The 27,525-nt window shown below is 41.1% G+C and overlaps 1 protein-coding gene across 2 annotated transcripts in view; it reads left to right on the plus strand.

Moving 5' to 3' along the window:
• The window catches only part of MLLT1 (MLLT1 super elongation complex subunit), a 92,510-nt gene that overhangs the window by 14,600 nt on the left and 50,385 nt on the right, over window positions 1-27,525 (plus strand). For both annotated transcript variants that reach the window (XM_056570634.1, XM_056570624.1), the window contains exons 2-8: window positions 4,245-4,425; window positions 6,246-6,328; window positions 6,423-6,566; window positions 7,376-7,504; window positions 7,615-8,166; window positions 12,239-12,326; window positions 24,783-24,891. In XM_056570634.1, coding sequence (XP_056426609.1) covers window positions 4,329-4,425; window positions 6,246-6,328; window positions 6,423-6,566; window positions 7,376-7,504; window positions 7,615-8,166; window positions 12,239-12,326; window positions 24,783-24,891 — 1,202 coding nt within the window. In that variant the 5' untranslated portion in view covers window positions 4,245-4,328. The remainder of the gene's footprint in view (window positions 1-4,244; window positions 4,426-6,245; window positions 6,329-6,422; window positions 6,567-7,375; window positions 7,505-7,614; window positions 8,167-12,238; window positions 12,327-24,782; window positions 24,892-27,525) is intronic.

Below are 27,525 nucleotides of genomic sequence, written 5' to 3' on the forward strand. Positions count from 1 at the left end.
ACTTTGGAAATTTTTTTACCTGTACGCCATTGACTGAGCAGTTTAATTAACAATATATTTTTATAGTTCGGACATTTACGCACACGGCGAAACCACACATGTATATTTTTATTTACACTGTTTAATTTTTTTTATGGGAAAAGGGGGGTGATTCAAACTTTTATTAGGGAAGGGGTTAAATGACCTTAATTAACACTTTTTTTTTTTTTGATTTTTTTTGCGCAGTGTTATAGCTCCCATAGGGACCTATAACATTGCACACACTGAACTTTTACACAGATCACAGGCGTGTATTAACACGCCTGTGATCAGTGTTATCGGCGCTTGACTGCTCCTGCCTGGATCTCAGGCACGGAGCAGTCATTCGCCGATCGGACACCGAGGAGGCAGGTAAGGGCCCTCCCGGTGTCCTGTTTGCTGTTCGGGATGCCACGATTTCACCACGGCGGTCCCAAACAGCCCGATTGAGCAGCCGGGTCACTTTCACTTCAGACGCGGCGGTCAGCTTTGATCGCCGCGTCTGAAGGGTTAATACAGGGCATCACCGCGATCAGTGATGTCAGGTATTAGCCGCGGGTCCCGGCCATTGATAGCCGCCAGGACCGACCCGATATGCCGCGGGGACCCCACGGCATATCGCGGGAGCCGGCGAAGGACGTTAATAAATGTCCTTCGTTGTTAAGCGGTTAATTAAACTGCACGGTCAATGGCGTAAGCGCAAAAAAATTCCAAAATCCAAAATAACATATTTTTGGTCGCTTTTTATATCATGAAAAAATGAATAAAAAGTGATCCAAAAGTCAGATCAATACAAAAATGGTACCGCTAAAAACTTCAGATAACGGCGCAAAAAATGAGTCCTCATACTGCCCCATACGCAGAAAAATAAAAAAGTTATAGGAGTCAGAAAATGACAATTTTAAACGTAAAAATTTCTGTGCATGTGGTTATGATTTTTTCCAGAGGTACGACAAAATCAAACCTATATAAGTAGGGTATAATTTTAACCGTATGGACCTACAGAATAATGATAAGGTGTAATTTTTACCGAAATATGCACTGCGTAGAAACGGAAGCCCCAAAAGTTACAAAATGGTGTTTTTTCTTCAGTTTCATCGCACAATTATTTATTTTTTCCGTTTTGCTGTAGATTTTTGGGTAAAATGACTGATGTCATTACAAAGTAGAATTGGTGGCGCAAAAAATAAGCCATAATGGGGATTTTTAGGTGCGAAATTGAAAGGGTTATGATTTTTAAAAGGTAAGGAGGAAAAAACAAAGTGCAAAAACCTTGCACCCTTAAGGGGTTAATTTCCCCATACATAGTATTTTTTTGGGTTGCGCCATACATTTTATGGTAAAATGAGTGATGTCATTACGCAGGACAACTGGTGACGCAAAAAACAAGCCCTCATACTAGTCTGTTGATGAAAATATGAGTTACGATTTTAGAAGACGAGGAGGAAAAAACGAAAATGCTAAAAAATAAAATTGGCCTGGTCCTTAAGGTCAAAATGGGCTTGGTCCAAAGTGCACCTAAATCTTGCTTTAGAAATAGACAGTCTTAATGGGTAAATCGGAAAGATTTATTAAAATCCGTGCAGAGGAAAAGCAACTAATCAGATTGCCTTTTAATTCATTTTTTTATTTTAAAAAAAGGTTTCTAAAGAAAATAAACAATCTGGTTGCTATGGGCAACCAGTCAACTTTTCCTCTGCACAGGTTTGTATCAAGAAAATGAAGGAAAATAAGGTAGACTGCATCAGCACACAAAGCCAAAAGGATATTCACCGAGCAGAGAGAAATAAGAAAGGGTGTAGGTGGTAAAAAAGCTGTGTCAGGCATTGTATGCTGTCATAAAAGTAAGGTAATAAGGGAGGAAAGAGAATAAGGCAGGTAGAAGTGCCAAAGGAGAACAAGACAGGTAATACTAGAGACAAAATGGGTCAGACAATAGTGCAGGACAGACGGCATTGCATGAAGGAACAAGGGGATAGCAGTACTTTGTGAGTGAGACCTGGATAAGCAGCAGTATGCTAAGGAATAACTAGGACATGCAGCAGGAAAGACAACATGCTTCAGTAGAGGACAGGAGAGGCAACAAGAGAAATGGAACAGGGTGAGTAGGTGAAAACAATAGATTGCTAAAGGAAAATTAATTGGACATGGGACATGTGTCTCATAGAAGTTGGACCGTAGAAAAGTAAGCCTGTAATTTAAAAAAAAAAAAATTCTATTTCCTATTTTTTAATTGGAAAAAAAAAATGCAACAAATCCGAAAACTATAGCCTGTTTAATGGGATAAGATCTGTATTATAGACTCATGGGTACTTCATATGCCATTGTATCTTTAATGAGTGGGGTCAGCTGAGATATATCTATAGCCTGCTAGGGTCCTAAAATAACAAACTAAAGCATATTCACCATTAGCTATTCTACTCCAGTTCTCAACACTGCCTCTTTTTACTTCTCAGCTTCAGGTGCTCTCCCTGTTCTCCTGATGACATCCCCGGGTACCCTGCAGCTAATCACTGGCCCCAGCAAAAGTCATCACAAGACCACTGTGGCCAGTGACAGACTGCAGTGTGTTAGTGGCGTCATCTATTAGGGAAGTAAAAAAGGCAGCGGTTGCTGGACTCACAAAGGATAAAGCAGGTGAGTATGCAGACTGATGTTTTTGTATATATCTTGTATGGGTGTCCCATCTCCTTACTTGCTTTTGGTTTCCTGCTTCTCATGCCTTGTTTAAAGCGCCCAGAGGAGATTGGAAAAGCCAAATGCAGCTGGAGTGTGGAAGCTATGCAATTTTCATAATTCCCATTGACTTTATTGGGAGCTACCCAAATGGCGTAGCCCCACGAGCCACCCTGTTTATGTTAATCGCATCATAACTCCCATAAGGTCAATATGAGTTAAAAATTTTTTAACTTTCTCGCTTCGGCTTTCCCGAAATAGAACAGCCCCTTTAAAGGAGTAATCTGGAAGGAAGATTTGTAAATGACTTCTATTTAAAAATCCTAATCCTTCCAGTACTTATCAGCTATTGTATGCTTTACAGACAGTTGTGAAGTTCTTTCCAGTCTTACCACAGTGCTCTCTACTGACACCTGTGTCTGTGTTAGGAACTGTCCAGAGCAGGAGAGGTTTGCTGTGGGGATTTTCTCCTGCTTCTGGCAGTTCCTGACACTGACAGCTGAGTCGTTTTTCCTGGACTTAACCTTTAAAGGGGTACTCCGGTGGAAAACTTTTTTTTTTTTTTTTTTTTTTTTTTTTAAATCAACTGATGCCAGAAAGTTAAACAGATTTGTAAATTACTTCTATTAAAAAAAAACAAAAAATCTTAATTCTTCCACTACTTATTAGCTGCTGAATACTACAGAGGAAATTCTTTTCTTTTTGGAACACAGAGCTCTCTGCTGAATCACGAGCACAGTGCTCTCTGCTGACATCTCTGTCCATTTTAAGAACTGTCCAGAATAGGAGAAAATTCCCATTGCAAACATATGCTGCTCTGGACAGTTCCTAAAATGGACAGATATGTCAGCAGAGAGCTCTGTGTTCCAAAAAGAAAAGAATTTCCTCTGTAGTGTTCAGCAGCTAATAAGTGCTGGAAGGATTAAGATTTTTAAATAGTAGTAATTTACAAATCTGTTTAACTTTCTGGCACCAGTTGATTTAAAAAACAAAAAGTTTTCCACCAGAGTACCCCTTTAAAGGAGAAGTCTAGTTTTAGATCTCTGGAATGGAGCCCCTGCTCTCTTCCACAGTGGTGCGTCACAACTGCCCGCCCTCCAGCAGATAGGGGATCTTTTATTTTTATTTTTTTCACGATATGTCTAACTTTAAATACATTTTAAATTCCTATCTGAGCTATTGAGTCACTGGGGGTTTAAAAAGAAATAAAAATGAAATAATAAATGGATCATAGATCCTGTAAAATGGTAATAACAACCGTGTGAACACGGCCTTATCGGCTAAGCCTGCTGTTGTAAGTGGTTTTGTCTGTCTAACTTGTAAACTGGTCTCTGGACTCTCCACAAACGCATAGTGTTGATGGAGAGAAGGGTTGATGGAGAGCTGTCTGACTGTGGTAAACATTTGTGTGTATGAGGAGGTCAGGAGAGATAACTAACATTCAGCCAACAGTTATTTAAAATGCATGGTCACCTTTAGTTTGATATGATAAAAATTGGTCTTGTCTGAATCTCAAGGCTAGCAATAATTTTGTTTGGGTCATTTTACAGTGCACTGTTCAGGTGAAGCTGGAGCTGGGACACCGTGCTCAACTGAGAAAGAAGCCAACTACTGAGGGTTTTACACATGACTGGATGGTGTTTGTTCGTGGTCCTGAGCAGTGTGAAATACAGCATTTTGTAGAGAAAGTTGTATTTCGGCTGCATGACAGCTTCCCAAGGCCTAAGAGGGGTGAGTTACCATTTTTATCCAGAAGGTGTCTTTATATTATTTAAATATTAGAACTACATGATTTAGGAAGAATGCGATTTATGGAGGTAAATATTGCGATTCTGATATGTAATTGCGATAGCAAACAAGTGTTATGCCCATCTTCCACATTTCATATTCATACACCCCCATTTCGTGGCTGTGTGCTCCTCACAAGGACCCCTGCCTCCCCCCTTTACAGCCACCTTGCTGTCTTCTGGGGAGAGCCCAGACACTTCAGTTTCCTTTCCTTACATACAGACTTCCCACACTTCTGCCGGCCTCATTAATTAGGCATCTAATGAGCCTCTCTGCTAGCTCACCTAGGATAAGGGTCTTGGAAAATACCCTCTCCTTGCCTAAAACCTACCTTAGTGTCACAATATATACACTTAAAAGGTTTAAGGGGAATCTGTCCACACCATCACCTGTTTATATATGTGATGTTAATCCTTTTTCAAATCTGTTATAGAAAAATGCTAATTATCTTCTTGTAGCAATGAGGGCGTTCCTAACCCCTTGGTGCACTGTTCTGCCCACTAGGCTGGTCTCTGTAATGCAGCCCCCTTCATAAATATATTCTTCATCTTCTCTCCAGCACGTAGCTGGTAAGTGCTGTGACTACAGAGAAGCGGTGCATGCTTGCTCGTGGTCTGGAGCTGTACATAATGATGCGGGCATAGCATGTATTGGTGACATGCTAGACAGAAGAAGATGAATATTTATGAACAGGGCGGTATCACAGGGACCAACCGGGTGGGTAGAGCAGTGCACCAAGGGACTGGAAATGTGTCCAACACTCCATAAAGACCATTTACATATTAGCATGTTTCTGTATATCTCTAGAATAGCTAAACAGATTTGAAAAAGGTAACCTGCATAACATTCAGTATCACTTGCATTATTACCCTGTATCACCTGGCTAGTGCAGGTGATACTGCTGACAGATTCCCTTTAACATCTTAATGACCACCAATACACCTTTTATGGCATTTATTTAGGGTACTAGATTAAGGCAGTGTGGCTCTCCTGGGGAACGTGAAGGTCGGCTGTCAGTATGATAGCCGTGCTACCGCTGTAACTATTAGGAGCAGAGAAACCTTTGCTCCTGATTAACCCTTTACATGCCATGGTCAAATTATGACCACTGCATACAAAGAGTCTCTGTGCTCCACTTATGCTCCAATTGGCTTCCTGGCAACATGATCGCCGAGGCTGTTGGGTTTCAAGGCCTGCCATGGGTGTCTGAGTACCTAGTCGGGCTGCACAGCGTTATGCTGACAGGCTGAATACACTGCACTAGAGTATTAGTAAACAGTAAAAAAGGCTTGTGGAAAAACAAAAACAAAAAAAAATAGCTTAGGCATTGGAGCTCAGAAGGCATTCCAGGGGTTGGTGTTAAAGGGGTATTCCAGGCAAAAACTTTTTTTTATATATCAACTGGCTCCGGAAAGTTTAAACAGATTTGTAAATTATTTCTATTAAAAAATCTTAATCCTTCCAATAGTTATTAGCTTCTGAAGTTTTCTGTCTAACTGCTCAATTATGAGTCACCAGAAAGCAGTTAGACAGAAAACAGCAACTCAACTTCAGAAGCTAATAACTATAGGAAGGATTAAGATTTTTTAATAGAAGTAATTTACAAATCTGTTTAACTTCCCGGAGCCAGTTGATATATAAAAAAAAGTTTTGGCCTGTAATACCCCTTTAAAGATGACAACCTGGTTAAATGTGTGGCTGTTTTGCCACCTAATAAAGTAGTATTATTTAAATTCTGGAATGTGTTATGTTTTCTTCCGTAGTATGCAAGGAACCACCATATAAAGTTGAAGAATCTGGATATGCTGGCTTCATTTTACCTATTGAAGTGTACTTTAAAAATAAGGTAAAAAGCGTAAATGTCTATATTCTAAAAGGAGTATTAGTGTAGGTTTGACTTTGGTACCTGTTACTTAGATTTTGTTGCACTTGTTTTGCAGGAAGAACCCAAGAAAGTTTGTTTTACATATGATTTGTTTCTGAATCTTGAAGGAAATCCACCAGTAAATCACTTACGCTGTGAGAAATTGACTTTCAATAATCCCACCAAGGAATTCCGCAGGAAGCTGCTGAAAGCTGGAGGGGTGAGTGCATATAGTGAGAATGGATCTGTGTACTGCACTAGGACCAACAGGCATAAACACAAGTAACAGCAAAAAGTCCCAAAGGAAAGATGGATCTAAATCAGGCGCAGCTACAGTGGAAGAAGGATGACTATGTCCATATATATTGCTTAATAAGATTTATTCAGGGCACAAAAGCAACGCGTTTCTTGCCCACAAAGATTGTACATTGCCTGAGGAAGTGCCCTTTGTGGGCAAGAAACGCGTTGCTTTTGTGCCCTGAATAAACCTTATTAAGCAATATATATGGACATCGTCATCATTCTTCCACTGTAGCTGCGCCTGATTTAGATCCATCTTTCCTTTGGGACTTTTTTCTGTTGTATTTGCCGGTAAGGGAGAACCTCACCGGAGGATCAAGGCTGCATACAGATTATTCTTTTCTACACATGATATGGTGTTGTGTGCCCTGAGCGCAACATCTCGTGGTAAGTGTAAATCTTTACATTGTGCCAGAAATCCTTTGTAATATCACACTAGGGGCGCAGTGTCTTTTTTCTCGTTTGTCTTATAAACACAAGTAAAGCAGTATTGATTCATGTGAAGAGTGCCCAGTCATATTGAGCCATATCAAGAAACTTCAATAATGTTTCTAAAGATTTAAATGTGCTTGCAGCATGGAGCGATCAAACTCTTATTACTTGCATTTTAACCAACTTAAGGAATGTCTACATGTTAAATGTTCTACAAGCTTCGGTCAAAAAAGTATATTCATAGTTTTTTGATTTCCTAGAAACATGTAATTTGATACACAGGAGTTTTATTTCCAGGTGATGGTCATGCCAGAGGGAGCAGAGACTTTATCAAGGCCAAGCCCTGACTATCCCATGTTGCCAACAATCCCTCTCTCTGCCTTTTCAGACCCAAAGAAGGCCAAACAGTCATCTTATGGATCAAAGGTTAGTACTTCGCTATGCACAGTGTAGAGAAAAAAAAAACTGAGAAACTAACAATAAATCCATTTTACAACATACATGGGTTTTCTCATGCCACCTATAATGTTTTGCAGGATGGTAATAAAGAAAGTAGTAAAACATCAAAACCCCATAAAGTTACAAAAGAACACAAGGAGCGCATGAGGAAAGATTCAGAAAGCAAAAGTAAAGAGAGTGATATCAGCAAGCAAGTTAAGGAGTCCTCTTCCTCCAGAAAACCAGCTGAGGCCAGACCTCCCAAGGAAGAGAAAGCACCTATTAAAGTAGCCTTTAAGGAACAAAAATTAGCTTTGAAAGAGCCTAAGATGGAAAATATGTCTCCAAAAGGTGCTCCATCTGAGCCCAAGCCCTCAAGCAAAAGACCACCAAACATAGACTCTCCTAAATCTAGTAGCAAAAAGCTGAAAAAAGGAAACTCCAAAGGACTTGCAGTTTCTGGGACCTCCCCTCGGGGAGCGCCTAGCACAAATAACACTAACAACACAAACTCATCCTTCATAGAGAAGAAAACAGTGAAGGAGAAACCAGGAAACAAAGCTGATAGGAGTAAACCAGACACAGATGTAAAGAAGCCAGTAGAAGATGATGATTCCAACTCTGATGATGAAGGGTCTTCAAAATCAGAGGTAAATATAACCTGCTACATTCTGGTAATGTCACATATGTAGGCTTTTGGATAGAATGCATAGCCAAAAATAAATAAATAAATCAGTGTTGATAAAACAGCATGTGAAGCTGTATCTGAACCATGTGTTTAATTGGAATTATATCCAGCTATAAAAATGTATCCCCCATGCACAGGATAAGGAATTGGTGTCTAATCCCAGGGAGTCCGACCTTAGCAAGGGGGTTCCAGAGGTAGGATAGGGGATACAGTTTCAATAGCTAGATAACCCCTCTTAAAGACTCTGAGAGAAAAGGTCCAGGGGTGTGGAATTTAAAAAAAAAAAAACTACTTGTCCAAGGGACTAAAACAGAGCAGAATCTACTTGTCCCTCATGAAAATCCACTTGTCCTGGTAAAAAATAATTGTAACCCAAATAGTATGTAAATAAGGTCTTTTATCAATAAAAACTTCATAGGCAGACCAGTATGTCACCCCATTAGGTGGATATGGTCCCTGATAAGTAAGTCTTCCCCATTAATGGAATACTGCAGTGCAAAATAACTTATCCTGACCGCTGGGAAACCCCTCCCCACCCCCCCAATCTTCTGTAAGGGGCCCCGGCAGGAATGGGGGCTTGTCCGCATGACGCAGCGACCGACACGCTCCCCCCCCCCCCCTCCCACATGTATCCCATAGATACATGGAGGGGGCATTTCAGCAGCTGTGTCATGCAGGGACGGAACATTCGCTTCATGCCGTCTGCTGGGGCCTCATACAAGAGATGGGGGGGGGGGGGGTTGTCCCAGTGGTCAGACCCCCGCGATCTATCACTTATGGGGATAAGTTATTTTGCACTACAGTATTCCTTTAAGTAGGTAGTCCCTCTTTAGCTAGGTATGTCCCTTTATCAGGGCCCCCTGCGCCTAATCCCCCTCCCACCCCGATGCACCCTGTGTCATTATATTATCCCTCCCCCTCTGATGCCCCCTGCGTCATTATATTCCCCCACCCCTCTGATGCCCCTACGTCATTACATTCCCCCCCCCTCCCCTCTGATGTCCCTGATTCATTATATTCACCCCCTCCCCTCTGATGCCCCCTGCGTCATTATATTCCCCCCCTCCCCTCTGCTGCCCCCTGCGTCATTATATTCCCCCCTCCCCTCTGATGCCCCTAATGTAATTATAGTTCAGCCCAACCCCCCTCTCCTCTCCTGTACCGCATTATTTACTAAACCTCCCTGATCCCCTGCTGCCTGTCCTCCGGCCCAATGTGTACTCCAGCAGGCTCAGGGGCTCGGCGGTCACTGTTGTTACTGAACCGCATCCTCGGTCCGGACGGAGGGGCGAGCGATGAGTGACGTCTGTCATCCTGCGCGGCTCGCTATAGGTTGCAGCGCACAGCTGCAGTCTATAGGAGTTTAGTTACAGGGCAAAACTGATTGCCCCGTTATATGTGAATTCTTTAGGCATTTAGCCCTGCTTGCCCGAAGCAGGGCTAAATGCCTGAAGAATTCACCTGCCCGGCGCCCTGAACTACATGTCCCGGACGTCGGGCGATACAATTTCCACATCCCTGAGGTCTGTTGATGCATTAGTACAGCTATGCACAACTAGGTTATACAGAGCCTCAAAGGCCCGCATCCCCACAGAGCAGTGCTTCCTGGTCTCTTATACCCTCTTAGCTAGTTGATGGCCTCAGTGGTATCCCGTCTGAGCTAGTTGATTGGCTTATTGTGCATGTTCATGTGCTGAGAGCCAGGGCACAGTCATGACGGCAGAGGTGGGAGGACTGTACAAGTTATAGCTATTATTTATTTTGTAAACATACAGTAGTCTGAGCACTTTTTAGTCTAGTTGATGTCCTCTTTATTACCACCCACTGGCTCCCCTGCATCCTTATACCCCTTTATTATAGCCACTGCATCCTTGTACCCCTTTATGATAGGACATGGGTTGGACTTACCTGGGCTCTTGCACCCCCTGGGCTTTTGAGCCTAATTTCCATAATAACAAAAAGTTTTTTGTATTTGTGCTAGATAGGACTATAGTGATAAAAGGGTATGCATGGAATTCTGATGACTAGCCCTAGTTCACCACGTGCATATTTACACTCCTGCTTCCTTGTTTGGTTACAGCTTAGGCTCTCTTCACATTTTGTTTTGCCGTGTCCGTAGGAGATGTACATTGAGAGGATATTCAGATGTCTACCTCTTATGGCTGCAACTGTATTGGTATATAGTGATATCTGTTGCCCCAAGGCTTCTACTGTGGGGGAAAAAAACCTATATTTTGCAGTATACATCTTTTTACTGGACATATAAACAGTGGTCCCACAAGGTACAATATTAGTTGGTTACAGGATGAAAATTGAATGTTTAAACCATTGTATCTTGAAACTAGAACTCTGAAAACTGGCAATTGGGTTAAAAGGCTCCAAAATGTCATCCCAAAAAAAAAAAAATACTAGTAAAGAAAAATGACAAGATAACTAAACTAAGATAAACTAAGACCTTGCATATAAAAGTGAGAAATAGCTTCTAAAAGCTGTAAATCACTTACATAGTTGGCAAGTGCCCTGTACAGTATGCAAAGCTCACTGGAGATACAAAATGGAGCTCCCCTAACCTGGTGTCTAAAAGAGCTGCTAGTTCTGGCACAGATAAAGTGCAGTATTGTATTAGTCATAGCAGTAAATGTTGGCACCCCAGAAATGTTTCTAGAAAATGAAATATTTCTCACAGAAAAGGATTGCAGTAACACATGTTTTGCTATACACATGTTTATTGACTTTGGGTTTATTGGAACTAAACCAAAAAGGGAGGAAAAAAAGCAAATTGGAGATAATGTCACACCAAACTCCAAAAAATGGTTTGGACAAAATTATTGGCACCCTTAACTTAATATTTGGTTGCACACCCTTCGAAAAAAAATAATTGAAATCAATTGCTTCCTATAACCATCAATAAGCTTCTTACACCTCTCAGCCGGAATCTTGGACCACTCTTCCTTTGCAAACTGCTCCAGGTCTCTCTTATTGGAAGGGCCTTTTCCCAACAACAATTTTAAGATCTCTCCACAGGTGTTCAATGGGATTTAGATCTGGACTCATTGCTGGCCACTTCAGAACTCTCCAGCGCTTTGTTGCCATCCATTTCTGGGTGCTTTTTGATGTATGTTTGGGGTCATTGTCCTGCTGGAAAACCCAAGATCTCGGATGCAAACCCAGCTTTCTGACACTGGGCTGTACAGTGCGACCCAAAATCCTTGGTAATCCTCAGATTTCATGATGCCTTTCCACAATTTTGGTTCTGAAGTCCTCACAGTTCTCTTCTCTTTCTGTTGTCCATGCTTAGTGTGGCACACACAGACACACAATGCAAAGACTAAGTGAACTTCTCTCCTTTTTTAGCTTTTAGGTGTGATTTTTTTATATTGCCCACACCTGTTACTTACCCCAGATAAATTTAAATGAGCACCACATGCTTGAAACAAACTTATTCTTCCACAATTTTGAAAGGGTGCCAATAATTTTGTCCAGACCATTTTTGGAGTTTGATGTGACATTATGTCCAATTTGCTTTTTTTCCTCCTTTTTTGGTTTAGTTCCAATACACACACAGGGAATAAACATGTGTATAGCAAAACATGTGTTACTGCAATCCTTTTCTGTGAGAAATACTTCCATTTTCTTGAAAAATGTCATTGGTTCCAACATTTACGGCCGTGACTGTATACTGTAAGGAGGTGCTACTAGACCGCAAATCGGTGTATAGTACAGGAGTTTTAAACCAGTGAAGTGCCCACTCAGATTGATCGAATATTCCAGCCATAGATATGAGCCATGGGTCAGGACTGTTTCTGGCATTATGTTAAGTATAGTTTCGTGTTACAATAGTCCAGAAAAGACTATTGTATGTTGAAAATATTGTAACTTGAAGGACCGCTGTATATGTTTTTAGACCTCCGAATATGTCTAAGTTTCACTTTTGCACTGGAAGTTTTCTGGCACATACAATAAACATACACCATAACTGTTACTGTGGTTGTATGTTCTAAATGTTTCCTTTTTATGATTTTTTTTTTTCTTAGTCTGTTCCATCAAGTCCTTCAAACAGCAGCTCGAGTTCAGACTCCAGCTCAGAGTCAGACTTTGAACCATCACAAAACCACAGCCAAGGTATGCTTCCATTGTTAAAGGAAAGCTATCGCCTGTTAGCTCTGTTTTAAAGGGAACCTGTCTCCATGAAAATGCTATCTAATCTATCAGCATTATGTCACTGGAAGAGCTGAGCAGAGCAAGTACGTACAATGTGACAGGTTCCCTGTAAATGACATTTATACACAGAAATGTTGTAGCATCCTGTGATTTTGTAAAAGCTTTCTTTATCTTTAAAAAATTTTCTGATGCTGTTGGCTGCCAATATATCTGCACAATAACCAATCCAGCTATGGCATATTGATGTATAAAATGCCACTGTTTAGCATTGGGTGACTAGAGTGCCAGTCATTGATTAAAGGGGTATTCCGCCCTTAGATATCTTAAGATAAGACATAAGGTGTCTGATCACGCAGGTCCCGCATTCTGTGCGTGGTGCTGCTCTAGTATTGGAAAACACTGGGTTTCTGAGACGTCACGCCACATCCCCTCCACTCATGCCTATGAATGCAGACATGACATGAAAAGAGGGGGCATGGTGGGATGTCATGTCTCGGAAACCCAGCGTATACAAGGCTGGAGCAGCTCCCAGCACAGAATGTCAGGTGCTGCACGGAGATCTCGGACGGGACCCCCACGATCAGACATCTTATCCCCTATCCTTTTTGGATAAGGGATACAATGTCTAAAGGGCGGAGTACCCATTTTACATCTTCCTCTCCCAAAACCTTTTGTAATTAAGAGTTTACCTTATTAAAGAGACACTGGGGGAATTTATCAAGGGTGGTCTAGGCAATTGATTTTTCTACACCTTATACACCTTTTAATTTGTGTGGGGCAATGTGTACCTGCTTCAAATTTATTATATTTTGCATGGCATGTGATAAAAATGATGCATGGTTTTTAGGATGGCTTTAAGAAAATCTGACTCTGGTCGGCTCATTCCAATGAATGGGATGCAGCGCGGGTCCGGTGTGGATAATCGTATAACATAATTGTGAAGCGAATGAACTAAAAAAGAATAAAAAATAAAAAAAATTAACCCTTTGAACCCCTTAAGGACCAAGCCCATTTTCACCTTAAGGACCAGGCCAATTTTATTTTTGCGTTTTCGTTTTTTCCTCCTCGCCTTCTAAAATCCATAACTCTTTTATATTTCCATCTACAGACCCATATAAGGGCTTGTTTTTTGCGTGACCAATTGTACTTTGTAATGAAACCTCTCTTTTTACCATAAAATGTACTGCGTACCCAAAAAAAAATTTTTTTAGGGAGAAATGACATGTTCTTTATTCTGTGGGTCAATACGATTAAACTGATACCCATGTCTAGATACTTTTATATTTTTGTACCGCTTAACAAAAATCTAAAACTTTTTGTACAAAATCAGTAATTTAAGATTGCCCTATTTTGACCACCTATAACTTTTTTTTCTTTTTTCCGTATATTGGGCAGTATGAGGACTCATTTTTTGCGCCATCATCTGTACTTTTTATCGATACCACATTTGCATATATAAAACTTTTAGATAATTTTTTATAAATTTTTGGGGGAATAAAATGTGACAAAAAAAAAGCTGCATTTTTAGACTTTTTTATTTTTATTTTTTACGTATAGAGCATTAACACTATATTTTGATAGATCGTACATTTACGCACGCGGCGATACAAAAAATGTTTACACTTTTTGGGGTAAAATGGGGAAAAACAGACAATTTTCATTTTTATTGGGGAAGGGGATTTTTCACTTTTTGTTTACTTTTTTATTTTTTTATTTTTCAACTTTTTTTTTTTTTTACACTTTTTATGTCCCCATAGGGGACTATCTATATCAATCATTTGATTACGAATACTGTTCAGTGCTATGCAGAGGGCACAGCACTGATCAGTATTATTGGCTATCTCCTGCTCTGGTCTGCTCGATCTCAGACCAGAGCAGGACACGCCAGGAGATGGACGGAGGCAGGTGAGAGGACCTCCGTCCGCCATTATAGATGATCGGATCGCCGCAGCAGCGCTGTGGGCGATCTGATCATCTATTTTAACGTGCGCATTGCCACAGATGCCGTGATCTGTACTGATCACGGAATCTGAGGTGTTAATGGCGGACATCTGCGCTGATAGCAGCCAGAACCTGCCGTGTATGACACGAGCACCGTTCTGATACTCACGGTCATACACAGGACATAAATGCACGTCCTGGTGCGCGAAGTACCGCCAAGCCAAGACGTACATTTATGTCCGTGGTTGTTAAGGGGTTAAAGGAAAACTGTCAGCTTGCTCCCCCTGCACTAACCAGCAGTACTGACGCTGATCAGTTTGATGCTTACTGTGCCCGGATCCGTTCGGCCGATATCTTAGTTTTTTTTCTCTAAATGCTAATTAAGTGCTAACTGGCACAGGCAGGGTAACTGGCAGTCTGACGTCAACGGCCACAGCGTCGCCCAGCTCATCAATATTCCTCCCCTCCCTTGTCCACGGCACTAAAATAGAGCAAAATCTACTGGTCCCTCATGACGATCCACTTGTCAAGGCCAATTTTCGCTTTTACACTCGTTTTTCCTCCTTGTCCTATAATAGCTATAACTACCTACTATAATGATACCTTTTTAATTTTTCAATAACATATTCTCCGAAACAAATAAATAAATATATATATATATATATATATATATATATATATATATATATATAATCGGTGAAGTGATATTGAAATAGTAAAAGATAATTTTGCAGATTTGGTGGTTTTCTTTTCTATGCCATTTAACTTGTGGTCAGATAACATGTTATTTTGATACTTTTAGGTCATCCTGATTACAGCAATACCAGATTTGTATAGGTTTCCGTCATGTTTTACTAATTATCAAAAAATTCAGAACTTTTTCGAATTTTTTTAATTGCCGTTTTTTGACCCCTGTAGCTTTAAAAAAAAAAAAAAAAAAAAAATTTGCATACCAGGCTGTATGAGGGCAAATTTTTTGCTCCATAATGTTTTTTTGTATCTGTACCATTTTGGTATTGATCTGACTTTTTAATCACTTTTTAACTTTTTTTTTCTTGTGATATTATAAAAATTGCAATTCTGTAGTTTGGTATATATTTTTTTTTTTACATTTACATCATTTACCGTATGGGATACATAATGTTATATTTTAATAGTTTGTACAATTACGCACGAAGCGATACTAAAAGATCTAAACTGTTTAAAATGGCCAGCAACTGAGATCACTCGGTGCCAGCTATTATTGATGGCCCTGAGAGCAGCAGGGAGCCACCAGGCATGGAGAGGGCCTAACTCCTCAGCTCTCTATACCTCTTGAACAAACCCATGACATAACTGTTTGTCAATGTATATAGAAAACAGAGGACACGGTATTGGGGAATAATATATATACACTATACACCTGCGGTACTACACTCAATACTGAGCACTGTCAACTGACACCCCAATTCAAGGTACAGGCCGTCTATCTATGAACTCCAATCTAACACATCAAAAAACCAAGAGAACACAACAGTCATTTTTAAAAAGAAGTGTGTGTCCAAAAGACACCAATTTTATTATTTCCGTAGAAAAGACATTCATAAAAAAACATGTTTATGAAAAAGAGGAATACAGCAACAAAACGGTGATATCACCGGCTCTGCACAAGGTAGTAGTAATAATACTGATAATTATATTTATAAGGTATGTCCCAAATTGAGTATAAGAATTTAAAAAAGCTATAATAAAGATGGCGACAACACTCCTATAACACATATAAAGATAACTGTGTCGCACTTATTGCACATCAATATATATTGCACATTGCAGATAAAACAGCTCCTGTGAGCCTACAGTGTTAACATGTAACTAAGGTGCAGTGTGCATACACAGCTACAACCTGAAAAGCAGGTATACGGGATACAGACCTAATACAACCGTGTCATCAAGGTAGAATACACTGGCAGAGACCAGGATAGCACCACTCCAACGTACGTTTCGGTACGTCACCTTCGTCTGGGAGAGAGAACTGTGGTCAGACTGAAAGGAAATTTGAAAAGAAAATAACTTCCTGTGTGATCATAACAGCAGCTGGAAGGATTAAGATTTTTTTATAGAAGTAATTTACAAATCTGTTTAACTTTCTGGCACCAGTTGATTTAAAAAAAAATAAAATAATAATTCCAGTGGAGTACCCCTTTAACTAAATTCAAAAAGTTTGGTCACTTGGTGCTGGAAGAAAAAGGTAGATATATTCAATGAAGGCTTCCTTGTCCTGCCACCCAGTTGGATTAGAGACTAAAAAAGAGAGAAGAAACTGCCATCATATCTGGTGGTGCAAGGAGGAAGCCTCCTCAGAATATATCAGACTCCTTCGCCTGGCCTCAAGTCACTGTGAATGCACATGGTGCATTAGAGCTCAAGGAAGCCACAGTACTTTCTTAGTAACTGCTGTAAAAGATGTTTTAGCGGTCACGAAGTGGCTTTATTCCTGCACATTAAGGCTGCGCAATTATTGCCTAAAATAAAAATATTTTTTTTTCTTCAGAACGTAATGACAAATCTCAAATTTAATCATGATTTTCTCATTTTAATACTAAGACATGTTTTGACACATAACATGCACAGCTATTTATTTAAGGGACAGTTCCGATAATCACTTTGTTTAACCTCTTGGGGGCGAAGGGCGTACCTGTATGCTCGTGGGAAGTTCGGTACCCGCTCCGCGCCGGATGGGGACCGGACTGGGATATCTATCGGCAGGCACCCTGTGCAAATGCCTAGGGGGGTCCTGAGACTCGACGGTGAATTCACACAGGGATTTGCGGCTATTCCAGATCATACGGTTCTCCAGTGACCCGGAAAATAAGGGGGATCGGGGTTGTCCAAGACTCCTACGATCCTCCTGAAGGGATAGGAGTGAGGTGGCAGGGGTGCCACCCCTCCTATCCCTGCTATTGATCGTCTAGAAGCGACGACCAATAGCAGATCGGTGACGGGGGGGGGGGTTAACTTTCGGTTTCCCTTTTCTGCCCACCCACACTAGGCGGGGCAGAACGGGAAAACAGACAGGGACCGGCGCTGAAGTCCACTCCCCCATCGGCGACGACAGCGGGCGGCGATCGGCAGCAGAAGAGGATGGCGAATACAGCTCCCTGGATCCTACGGAAGCCGGTGAGTTGCCTTGCAACATCTAGAGGGCTACAGTTTGAGACCACTATACAGTGGTCTCTAAACTTTAGCCCTCCAGATGTTGCAAAACTACAACTCCCAGCATGCCCAGACTACAGTTTGCTGTCTGGGCATGCTGGGATTTGTAGACTTGCAACATCTGGAGGGTCCACAGTTAGGAGATCACTGTACAGTGGTCTCTAAACTGTAGCCCTCCAGATGTTACAAAACTGCAAATCCCAGCATGCCCTTCGGCGATCAGTACATGCTGGGAGTTGTAGTTTTGCAACAGCTTGAGGCACACTGGTTGGAAAATACTGACTTAGGTAACAGAACCTAACTGAAGGTTTTCAAACCAGTTTACCTCCAGCTGTTTCAAAAGTACAAATCCCAGCATGCACGGTCTGTCAGTACATGCTGGGAGTTGTAGTTTTGAAACTGCTCGAGGTTTGAGGGAATCACTGGCATAGAATACCCCTATGTCCACCTCTATCCAATCCCTAATTTAGTCCTCAAATGCGCATGGCGCTCTCTCACTTCGGAGCCCTGTCGTATTTCAACGAAACAGTTTAGGGCCACATATGGGGTATTTCTGTACTCGGGAGAAATTGCACTACAAATTTTGGGGGGGCTTTTTCTCCCCTTTACCCCTTATGGAAAGGAAAAGTTTACACTAACATGCTGGTGTTGCCCCATTCTTTTTATTTTCACAAGCGGTAAAAGGTTAAAAAAAAACGACCCCCAAAATGCAATTTCTCCTGAGTACGGAAATACACCATATGTATTTGTAAAATGCTCTGCGGGCGCACAACAAGGCTCAGGAGTGAGAGCGCACTATGTACATTTGAGGCCTAAATGGGTTATTTACACAGGGGTGGCTGATTTTACAGTGGTTCTGACATAAACGCAAAAAAGTTAAATACCCACATGTGACCCCATTTTGGAAAATACACCCCTCACGGAATGTAACACGGGCCTTAACACCCCACCGGTGATTGACAAATTTTCCTTAAAGTTGGATGGGAAAATGAACAAAAAACATTTTTTTCACTAAAATGCTGGTGTTACCCGAAATTTTTCATTTTCACAAGGGAAAATAGGAAAAAAAAGCACCCCAAAATTTGTAACCCCATTTCTTCTGAGTAAGAACATACCCCATATGTGGATGTAAAGTGTTCTGCGGGTGCACTACAATGTTCAGAAGAGAAGGAGCGCCATTGGGCTTTTGGAGAGAAAATTTGTCCGGAATTGGAGGCCACGTGTGTTTACAAAGCCCCCATAGTGCCAGAACAATGGCAACATGTGACCCCATTCCAAACAAATTCTCTCTAAAAGCTCAATGGTGGTCCTCCTCTTTTGAGCATTGTAGTGCACCAGCAGAGCACTTGACGTCCACACATGGGGTATTTCCATACTGGGAAATGGGGTAACAAATTTTGGGGGTCATTTTCTCCTATTACCCCTTGTAAAAATTTAAAATTTGGGGAAAAACCAGCATTTTAGGGACATTTTTATTTTTCATTTATACATCCAACTTTAACAAAAAGTTGTCAAACACCTGTGAGGTATTAAGGCTCACTGTACCCCTTGTTACGTTCCTTGAGGGGTGTAGTTTCCAAAATAGTATGCCATGTGTTTTTTTTTATTTTATTTTTTTGCTGTTGTGGCACTATAGGGGCTTCCTAAATGCGACATGCCCCCCAAAAACCATTTCAGCAAAATTTCCTTTCCAAAAGCCAAATGTGACTCCTTCTCTTCTGAGCATTGTAGTGCGCCCGCAGAGCATTATACATCCTAACATGGGGTATTTGCATACTCAGAAGAGATGGGGGTTACAAATTTTGGGGGGCTTTTCTCACATTACCCTTTGTAAAAATAGTAAATATGGGGGGAAAAATGCACTTTAGTGAAAAAATTTATTTTTTCATATACACAGCCGACTTTAACGAAAAGTCGTCAAACACCTGTGGTTTAAGGCTCACTGGACCCCTCGTTATGTACCTTTAGGGGTGCAGTTTCCAAAATGGTATGCCATGTGGGGTTTTCTGCTGTTCTTGCACCATAGGGGCTTCCTAAATGCGACATGCCCCCAAAAACCATTTCAGCAAAATTCACTCTCCAAAATCCCATTGTTGCTCCTTCCCTTCTGAGCCCTCTACTGCGCCCGTCGAACACTTGACATACACATATGAGGTATTTCCTTACTCCAGAGAAATTGGGTTACAAATTGTGGGGGGGGCTTTTTCTTCTTTTACCCCTTGTAAAAATTCAAAAACTGGGTCTACAAGAACATGCAAGTGTAAAAAAATGAAGATTTTGAATTTTCTGCTTCACATTGCTGCTATTCCTGTGAAACACCTAAAGGGTTAAAACGCTGACTGAATGTCATTTTGAATACTTTGAGGGGTGCAGTTTTTATAATGGGCTCATATGTGGGGTGTTTCTAATATGAAGGCCCTTCAAATCCACTTCAAAACTGAACTGGTCCCTGCAAAATTTCGATTTTGAAAATTTTGTGAAAAATTTGAAAATTGCTGCCCTCTGGTGTCTTCCAAAAGTAAAAACATGTCAACTTTATGATGCAAACATAAAGTAGACATATTGTATATGTGAATCAATATATAATTTATTTGGAATGTCTATTTTCCTCACAAGCAGAGAGCTTAGAAAAATGCTAAATTTTCAATTTTTTTCATAATATTTTGGAATTTTTCACCATGAAATGATGCAAGTATCGACAAAAATTTACCACTAACATAAAGTAGAATGTCACGAAAAAACAATCTTGGAATCAGAATGAAAGGTAAAAGCATCCCAGAGTTATTAAAGGAGCAGTCCAGTGGCGAACAACTTATCCCCTATCCTAATATAGGGGATAAGTTGCAGATCGTGGGGGGTCCGACCACTGGGGCCCCCGCGATCTCCTGTATGGGGCCCCGACAGCCCGCGGGAAGGGGGCGTGTCGACCTCCGCACGAAGCAGCGGCCGATACGTCCCCTCAATACAACTCTATGGCAGAGCCGGAGCGCTGCCTTCGGCAATCTCCGGCTCTGCCATAGCGATGTATTGAGGGGGCGTGTCGGCTGCCGCTTCGTGCGGTGGTCAACACCTCCTATCTGGCCGGAGAACCTGGCCCCCGTACAGAGAGATCGCATGGGGCCCCAGCGGTCGGACCCCCCGCGATCTCAAACGTATCCCCTATCGTTAGGATAGGCGATAAGTTTTTCACCACTGGACTACCCCTTTAATGCTTAAAGTGACAGTGGTCAGAAACGCTCTGGTCCTTAAGGTGAAAATGGGCTTTGTCCTTAAGGGGTTAAAGGAGTTGTCCCACAACCAACATTTATCACCTCTCCTCAGTATAGTGCTAAACATAAGATTAGGGGTCTGACATATGATCACTGAAAGAGAGTGAGGTTAACACAGCATGTAATATGTAAAATACCTTGTGGCTGATGCCTTCCTGACTCAAGAGGGGGGGGGGCAGGTTTATCAAAACCTGTCCAGAGGAAAACTTGCCAAGTTGCACATAGCAACCAATCCATTCACTTTCATTTTAAACAAGGCCTCTGCAAAATGAAAGAAGTGATCTGATTGGTTGCTATGGGGAGTTAACTGGGCAACTTTTCCTTTGCACAGGTTTTGATAAATCTCCCCTAAGGTGTATATTGGCCATGATGTAATGCCACAACTGTACCGATGCTCTAATAGTATACATTGAGATGAGGGAATACAGCACTAGAAGAAGGGAAAACTCTGATCCCAAAGGTCTCTTTGCAATAATTTTCTGCATAGTAGGTAGTAACATACAGTGTAGGTGGTTAGGATAGATTCACATTGGAGTCTTCATTCCAGGGCCTCTCATGCAAATTCTGTTTAGTAGTGGAAAATGAAGCTGGCAAAAATACCATACAAACATGCCTTACCACCGCCTGCATAAACCCCAACATATGTTTTGTTCAATGCTGAGCTTCCTCGACTCCCCCTGAGGAAGCTCAGCATTGAGCAAAATATGTGTTGGAGTTTATGCAGACGGCGGTAAGGCATGTTTGTATGGTATTTTGCTGGGACTTTTCTGTGTTATGCTCTGCCTCTTTTTTAAGTTTCTTGGACTGCAATGTGCACATTATTGATGTACTTGCATATACATGAATTGAGACTAAGCTATAGATTATTTCCTGTTGCGTTTATTGGAGGCTGTGGGAAATATGCTGCAAGTTCTGCTATGAGCAGACACACACATGGCTACCCCACTGCAGCCCTGTGTGCGAAGGAAGATACGCGGCTGGCCTACTTCACTCACAGTGCCTGGGTGTCTGCTCATAGCAAAATCTGCTGTGTGTGTGTGAGAGAGGCATTTTTGATGCTGCAGATTTTATTCTGTGTTTAGTCAATTAGTTTACATTAAAATCTGCAGCATTAAATCAAGAGCACTTAATATGTACTGGATACTGTATGTGTGAATAGCCTCTTAATATGGTTTTTGTCTGTTATATCACTGGACTATAACCAGGAAAAAAAATTAAAAAAAATAAATATATATTGTCCGGTTATTTAAATGTATTCTGCAGCTAAGGACTCAAATGAAGCTCCAATGCAAATGTGAAACTAACCTTAAATGGGCACTGTCAGATATAAAAACTTTTGATATGTTGTAAAGCATGCAAAACCAATAGTATTTCATAATGAAAAAGCCAGTCAAACAACTGCCCCCCCTGCCTGCTTGGACACATACTAGTCCTGCTGTGTCCATGCATCATCACCTATGTCATGGACACACTTCCTTGATTGACAGCTGTGAGTGCAGGGCTCACATCTGGAGGAAAAATCCTCCCACTTACAGCTTGTGTCCCGCTACTGTCAGTGAGGACAAGCTGGGAGTTGTAGTTTTGCTAATGCTAGGTGAGACAGCATACTGAGGGAGGGGGTGGAGACCTGCCGTGAGGCCACGCCCCCTCCCTTTGGGAGGAATTCAGACTAGTGAACTAAATTAAAAGTGTAATAAAAAAAAATAAAGGTGCTAGACACATAAAAATTAGATGTACATGGTCAGGATTAGGTACTGAGTGATATATTTTAAAAATATATATTTTTTTGTTGGATTTGACGGGTACGCTTTAAAGGTTTTAAGTAGCATGCTGTTGGTGCCTGTGCTCCCCATCTCTGAGAAGAGGGGAATGGCATTCAGGGCTGTGGAGACAGAGTCGAGGAGTCGGTGGAAATTTTGGGTACCTGGAGTCGGCAAACAATGCACCGACTCAGACTCCTACTAAATTTAGATTGGAATAAAAAAAATAAAGAAGCATGTTTAAATGTCCCAATTCACAAAAAGTTATAATTAATGACTTCTCTTCTGTAAGAATAAAGACCAATGCATGCAGTGCCTCACGTAACCGCAAAACAAACACGTTAAGTGACCGTGAAGAAGCATGCTTTTCATGTGCTTCACTATATGGCACGCAATGCACAATTAGGAGCGGCAATACTTATACTTTCCATAGTGTTGTGTTCTGCTGTTACAGGGAACACATGGGTAACCTAGCCTCTCACTGATAAGGGATTAAGTAAATATGTTTTTTGCAGGACTAGAGACACTTGTATAAGTGAAGGGAATAGGGGGTCAATAGTTCAAGACTAAAGCTGTAAACCATTGGAAAAAGGCTATAAAAACTTGTAAACTCGATTGTTAGCTTAAAGGGGTACTCCGCCCCTAGACATCTTATCCCCTATCCAAAGGATAGGGGATAAGATGTCAGATCGCCGGGGTCCTGCTGCTGGGGACCCCTTGGATCGCCGCTGCGGCACCGCGCTATCATTACTGCACAGAGCGAGTCTGTGCGTAATGACGGGCGATACAGGGGCCGGAGCATCGTCACGTCATGGCTCTGCCCCCTGAATACAAGTCTATAGGAGGGGGCGTGGCAGTCGTCACGCCCCTGCCATAGACTTGCATTAAGGGGGTGGGCCGTGATGTCACGAGTGGCGGAGCCATGACGTAACGATGCTCTGGCCCCTGTATCGCCTGTCATTACGCACAGAGCGAACTTGCTCTGTGCAGTAATGATAGCGTGGTGCCGCAGCGGCGATCCCGGGTGTCCCCAGCAGCGGGACCCCAGCGATCTGACATCTTATCCCCTATGCTTTGGATAGGGGATAAGATGTCTAGGGGTGGAGTATCCCTTTAAACATTACTATGGGATTCTACTAGGGAAATTATGTTTTTATAATAAATGCCCCTTCCTGGATCCTCCCACTGCCCTATCTTCAGCAGCAGATCAGCACACAAACTGTTCAATACAGTAGACTGTTGGCTTCCCAGCCAGTAGTCCTGTGGTAATGACATGTATGTTGCCTTTCTTTCCTTCAAGGAATGTATAAAATACACTTGCATATTAATACAGAGGAGTCGGGGAGTCGGAAGTACAAAAAACTCCGGAGTCGGAACATTTATCTACCGACTCCACAGCCCTGGTGGCATTATTAGGTCCCATGTGGGTCAGTCCAAACTGATTACACACGTTGCGCTGCTTCCACTGCAAAATACTTGGAGAACAGCTGCTCACAATGAGGGTCATTTATCATGGTGTTTCGACGGTTTTGTGTGTATATTTGTCGCAGCGTTGCGCCTCGGGCTATCTATTGTGATTTTTGGCTTTGGGTTTACACTTTTTTTATTTTTTTTTTATTTTTAGTGTGTACAGACCAGCTGTTAAGGTTACTCTTATGCAGTGATAATGAATATATCAACTGCAATATAATGCCAACTGCAATATAATGCCAAATAGTTGCAAAACTACACCAGCCCAGACTTAGCTTAGCTTTTTGGTGTTTGTGAAGAGTGAAATTTTTGAAAATGTGTACCTCCACAAAATTTAGCAAATGTCCTTAGACCATTAAATAAATTTGGTGCTCCTACACATTACCAGCACACAAAAAAATTCCCAGTATCCTGATCCTTGGCCGGAACCTCTACAAGACACAGCACATCCCACCTTCTGTCTCTCCTCCGCCCAATATTAGCCTAATCCACAGGGCCAGTGCTAGAAACAGATTTACAATTCTGAAGAAAAATTCTCAATGATATCTGGAATGCTTGGTCAAATTTGAAGTAAAACTCTTCTAATGATTTGCTTCATCACCGTTAAAGTCAGATGTCTCTCAACAACACTAGTTATTACTTAAAGTCAATATGAACTGTGACTGCAAAGCGACGTCACTTGTGTAAACTAGAAAAGCAAGTCTCATTCTTTCCTTGTAAAAGGCATACCATCAAATATAAAAGTTAGGACATTATGTATTTTTGATTTTGGTTCTTCTTACCAGGTCCTTTGAGGTCTATGGTGGAAGGTCTTCAGTCAGAAGAGTCGGACGATGACAGTTCAGGTGGTGATGAGGCAGCGGTAAAGAATAAAACAGCAGGTCGTGATTCTCGGTAAGCTATAAATCAGTATAGACCAAGAATTACTAGTGCAAAGAATGTGCTCTATGTTATGTTTGTACAGTGTAGGGATATTAACCCCTCTTTTTACTTTACCATATTCTGACCCCTATAATTTTTTACATTTTGTTTTTATATGAGGCTTTTTTTTTTTTTTTTTTTGCTGTGAGTTTTAGTTTTAATTAGTACAATTTTGGTTTTGACTTTTTGATCCCTTTTTTACAAAATTTTTTCTGAGATATAATGGGATAAAAAAAAAAAAAGCTGCCATTTGGTACTTTATTTTACATTTACACTATTCACCATACAGGACTAATAATGTTATTTTTTAATAAACACAATTTTGCACGCAGCCATACCAAATATATAAATTTGTATTTTGTTTACATAGTTTTTATATAAAAAATAGGAAAAGAGGCGTGATTTAAGATTTTAAAATGAAAGGGGGCTAATGTATGTGTTTTTTTTTTCTTTTTTTTTTTCTTTCACTTTATTAACCCCTTAACGACCACAGACGTAAATTTACGTCCTGGTTTGGCGGTACTTCGCTCGTGTATGACCGCGAGCGTCGGAGCTATCAGCAGCCGGGGACCCACCGGTGATGGAAGACATGCGGATGTCCGCCATTAACCCCTCAGATGCCGTGATCAGTACAGATCACGGCATCTGCGGCAATGTGTACGTTAAAATAGATGATCGAATTGCCCGCGGCGCTGCCGCAGCATTCCGATCATCTGTAATGGCGGACGGAGGTCCCCTCACTTGCCTCCATCCGTCTCCTGCTCTGTTCTGAAATCGAGCAGACCACAGGAGAAGATGACCAATAATACTGATCAGTGCTATGTCCTATGCATAGCACTGAACAGTATTAGCAATCAAATGATTGCTATAGATAGTCCCCTATGGAGACATAAAAAGTGTACAAAAAAAGTAGAAAAAATGTAAAAATAAAAAGTAAAAAAAATATTGAAAAATCCCCTCCCCCAATAAAAATGAAAATTGTCAGTTTTTCCGATTTTACCCCCAAAAAGCATTTATTTTTTATTTTTATAAACCTATTTGGTATCACTGCGTGCGTTAACCTCTTAAGGACGCAGGGCGTACCTGTACGCCCTGCGCCCGATCCCGGTATTTAAAACAGGGTCATGCCGTGACCCCGCGTCATACCGGGTCTGTCCCGGAGGCTTATGATAACCGGGACCCTGGGCTAATAGCTTTTGGCACAGATCGTTGTGCTGCGTGCTATTAACCCTTCAGATGCGGCGATCAAAGTTGATTGCCGTGTCTAAAACTAAAGTAAAAGCTTCCCGATCAGCTAGGACGCGAGTGGAGGTCCCCTTACCTTGCTCAGTCGCGTCCGATCGGCGTTTGATTGCTCCAAGCCTGAGCTATGGGCTTGAGCAATCAACCCCCTATTATGCTTATCCATGCAAAGCTATGGCTTTGAAGGGATCAGGGTAAAAGATCAGTGTGTGCAGTGTTATAGCCCCCTATGGGAGCTATAACACTGCAAAAAAAAAAGTGAAAAAAAAAAAAGAAAAAGTTAATAAAGGTCATTTAACCCCTTCCCTAATAAAAGTTTGAATCACCCCCCTTTTCCCATAAAAAAAAAGCTGTAAATAAAAATAAACATATTTGGTATCGCCGCAGGCGGAAATGTCCGAACTACTAAAATATATCATTAATTAAACGGTTAATGGCATACGCGCAAAAAAATTCCAAAGTCCAAAATAGCTAATTTTTGGTCACTTTTTATATAATGAAAAAATGAATAAAAAGCGATCAAAAAGTCCCATCAATACAAGAATGGTACCGATAAAAACTTCAGAACACGGCGCAAAAAAATGAGCCCTCATTCCAGCCCATATAGGGGTCAGAAGATGAGAATTTTGAACGTATACATTTTCCTACATGTAGTATGTAGAGTATAATTTTAATTGTATGGACCTACAGAATAAATATAAGGTGCCATTTTTAAAGAAAAATGCACTGCGTAGAAACGGAAGCCTCCAAAGTTACAAAATGAAATTTTTTCTTCAATTTTGTCGCACAATGAATTTTCCGTTTCACTGTGGATTTTTTGGTAAAATGACTCACTGTAAAGTAGAATTGGTGGCGCAAAAAAAAAAGCTATCATATGGAATTTTATTTGCAAGATTGAAAGCGTTATGATTTTTAGAAGTTGATGAGAAAAAAATGAAAAGGGGTTGATGTCCGAACTATCAAAATATAATGTTAATGATCCCCCACGGTGAATGGCGTAAACATCAAAAATGCTGCTTTGTCACATTTTATTCCCCAAAAAATTAATAGAAAATTATCTAAATGTTTTATATATGCAAATGTGGTATCGATAAAAAGTACAGATGACAGCGCAAAAGTACAGAGTCCTCATACTGCCCTATATACGGAAAAAGGAAAAAGTTATAGGTGGTCAAAATAGGGCGATTTTAGATTACTTATTTTATACAAAAAGTTTTAGATTTTTTTTTTTTTTTAAGCGTTACAAAAATATAAGAGAATCTAGCCATGGGTATCATTTTAATCGTATTGGCCAACAGAATAAAGAACACATGTAATTTTTACCATGTGACGTCACGCTACTCCCCTCAATGCAAGCCTACGGAA

This window comes from Hyla sarda, chromosome 1 (genome assembly GCF_029499605.1).
Source record: "Hyla sarda isolate aHylSar1 chromosome 1, aHylSar1.hap1, whole genome shotgun sequence".
Lineage (NCBI taxonomy): Eukaryota > Metazoa > Chordata > Amphibia > Anura > Hylidae > Hyla > Hyla sarda.